The 1224-nt window shown below is 40.1% G+C and overlaps 1 protein-coding gene across 1 annotated transcript; it reads right to left on the minus strand.

The window, feature by feature from the left end:
- Nucleotides 1–12: 12 nt before the first annotated feature.
- LOC106321855 (heat shock protein 82-like) lies at nt 13–1050 on the minus strand (the record flags this gene model as incomplete). Its single annotated transcript, XM_013760084.1, has 5 exons — nt 13–68; nt 166–271; nt 349–523; nt 612–714; nt 796–1050. Coding segments are annotated over 5 exons (695 nt in total), but the record flags the coding sequence as incomplete, so codon positions are not given.
- Between the last annotated feature and the right edge of the window lie 174 nt (nt 1051–1224).

Here is a 1224-nt window from a genome sequence, read left to right on the forward strand (position 1 = left end):
GCTGCATCATACATAAGATCTATGGCTCTCATCGCATCTTCATCGTTTGGGTTACTCTTGTAAGCAGCCTGTGAATTGAAGAAAACAACCAAGTCAATATTATAAAAGCGTCTCATAGATTTATTTTGATAGGCAAGACCAAGTGAAGATGATTGGGGACTTCACATTTATGCTCTTGATAATCGAGTGTTCAGGATTGATCTCAAACACTCTCCTCCCTTTCATGAACTCCAGGCTTGTTGTGTCACCACCTGCTTGTGCCTTCATTAGCCTGTCGAGATCAAACACATTCTCTCTTAGTTCACCAAACAAGGAACAAAACAAGTTCTTACATTGCTAGATCTTTACCTCTCCATGTTAGCTGACCAACCAAATTTACCAGAAACAAGAACACAGGGAGATGAACTAAGACGGCTCGAAATTTGAACACTGGCAACCTTATCCCCCAATCGTTTCTTTATCCAATCACAAGTCTGCCCAAACTCCTTTTTCACAGCCGCCTCTTTCTCCTCGTTCTTGTCTCCTGTCAATACAAAGATCACAGCCAGAAGGTGTTAACATACGATGAAGTGGGATTTATATAAATCAAGGGAATTGCATTGAACACTTGCCTAGGTCTAAGTCTTCCTTGCTGATGTCAATAAAGTCCTTATCCTTGTAAGATTTCAAGCTCTGTATGGCAACTTCATCAATGGGTTCTACCAGATACAGTACCTATAACCACACAAAATATAAAATATCAATCACCTCAGGATCAACTCTGAATAAATAGGAATATTTGCAAGTAAGTGTCACCTCAAGCTCCTTCTCCATAAGCTTCTCGAGGAAAGGAGCATTCTTAGCACTTGTAACGCTGTCGGAAGCAATGTAGTATATAGCTTTCTGTTCAGCTTTCATGTTCTCGACGTACTCATCCAAACTGATCATGTCGTTCTCACTCTGGGAGGAGAAAAATCGAAGCAACGGAGCTAGACGCTTGTGGTTCTCGCGATCCTCGATGCATCCCAGTTTCAGATGTTTACCGAAGTTATCCCAAAACTTTTCATAGTCCTGTGTGAGTAAACAGTATAATAGAATATCACCACCAGAACATAGCGGTAGTTTCTAACGAGACTAATAAAGAGATAAAATGTAAGAGTTATGAAAGCATACTTCTCTATTCTCACTCAAGGAAATTCCCAAAATCATATCAAAAGCTTTCTTCACCAGACGTTTCTTCATGAT

This window comes from Brassica oleracea, unplaced genomic scaffold (assembly GCF_000695525.1).
Source record: "Brassica oleracea var. oleracea cultivar TO1000 unplaced genomic scaffold, BOL UnpScaffold03352, whole genome shotgun sequence".
In the NCBI taxonomy this organism is placed as follows: Eukaryota; Viridiplantae; Streptophyta; class Magnoliopsida; order Brassicales; family Brassicaceae; genus Brassica; species Brassica oleracea.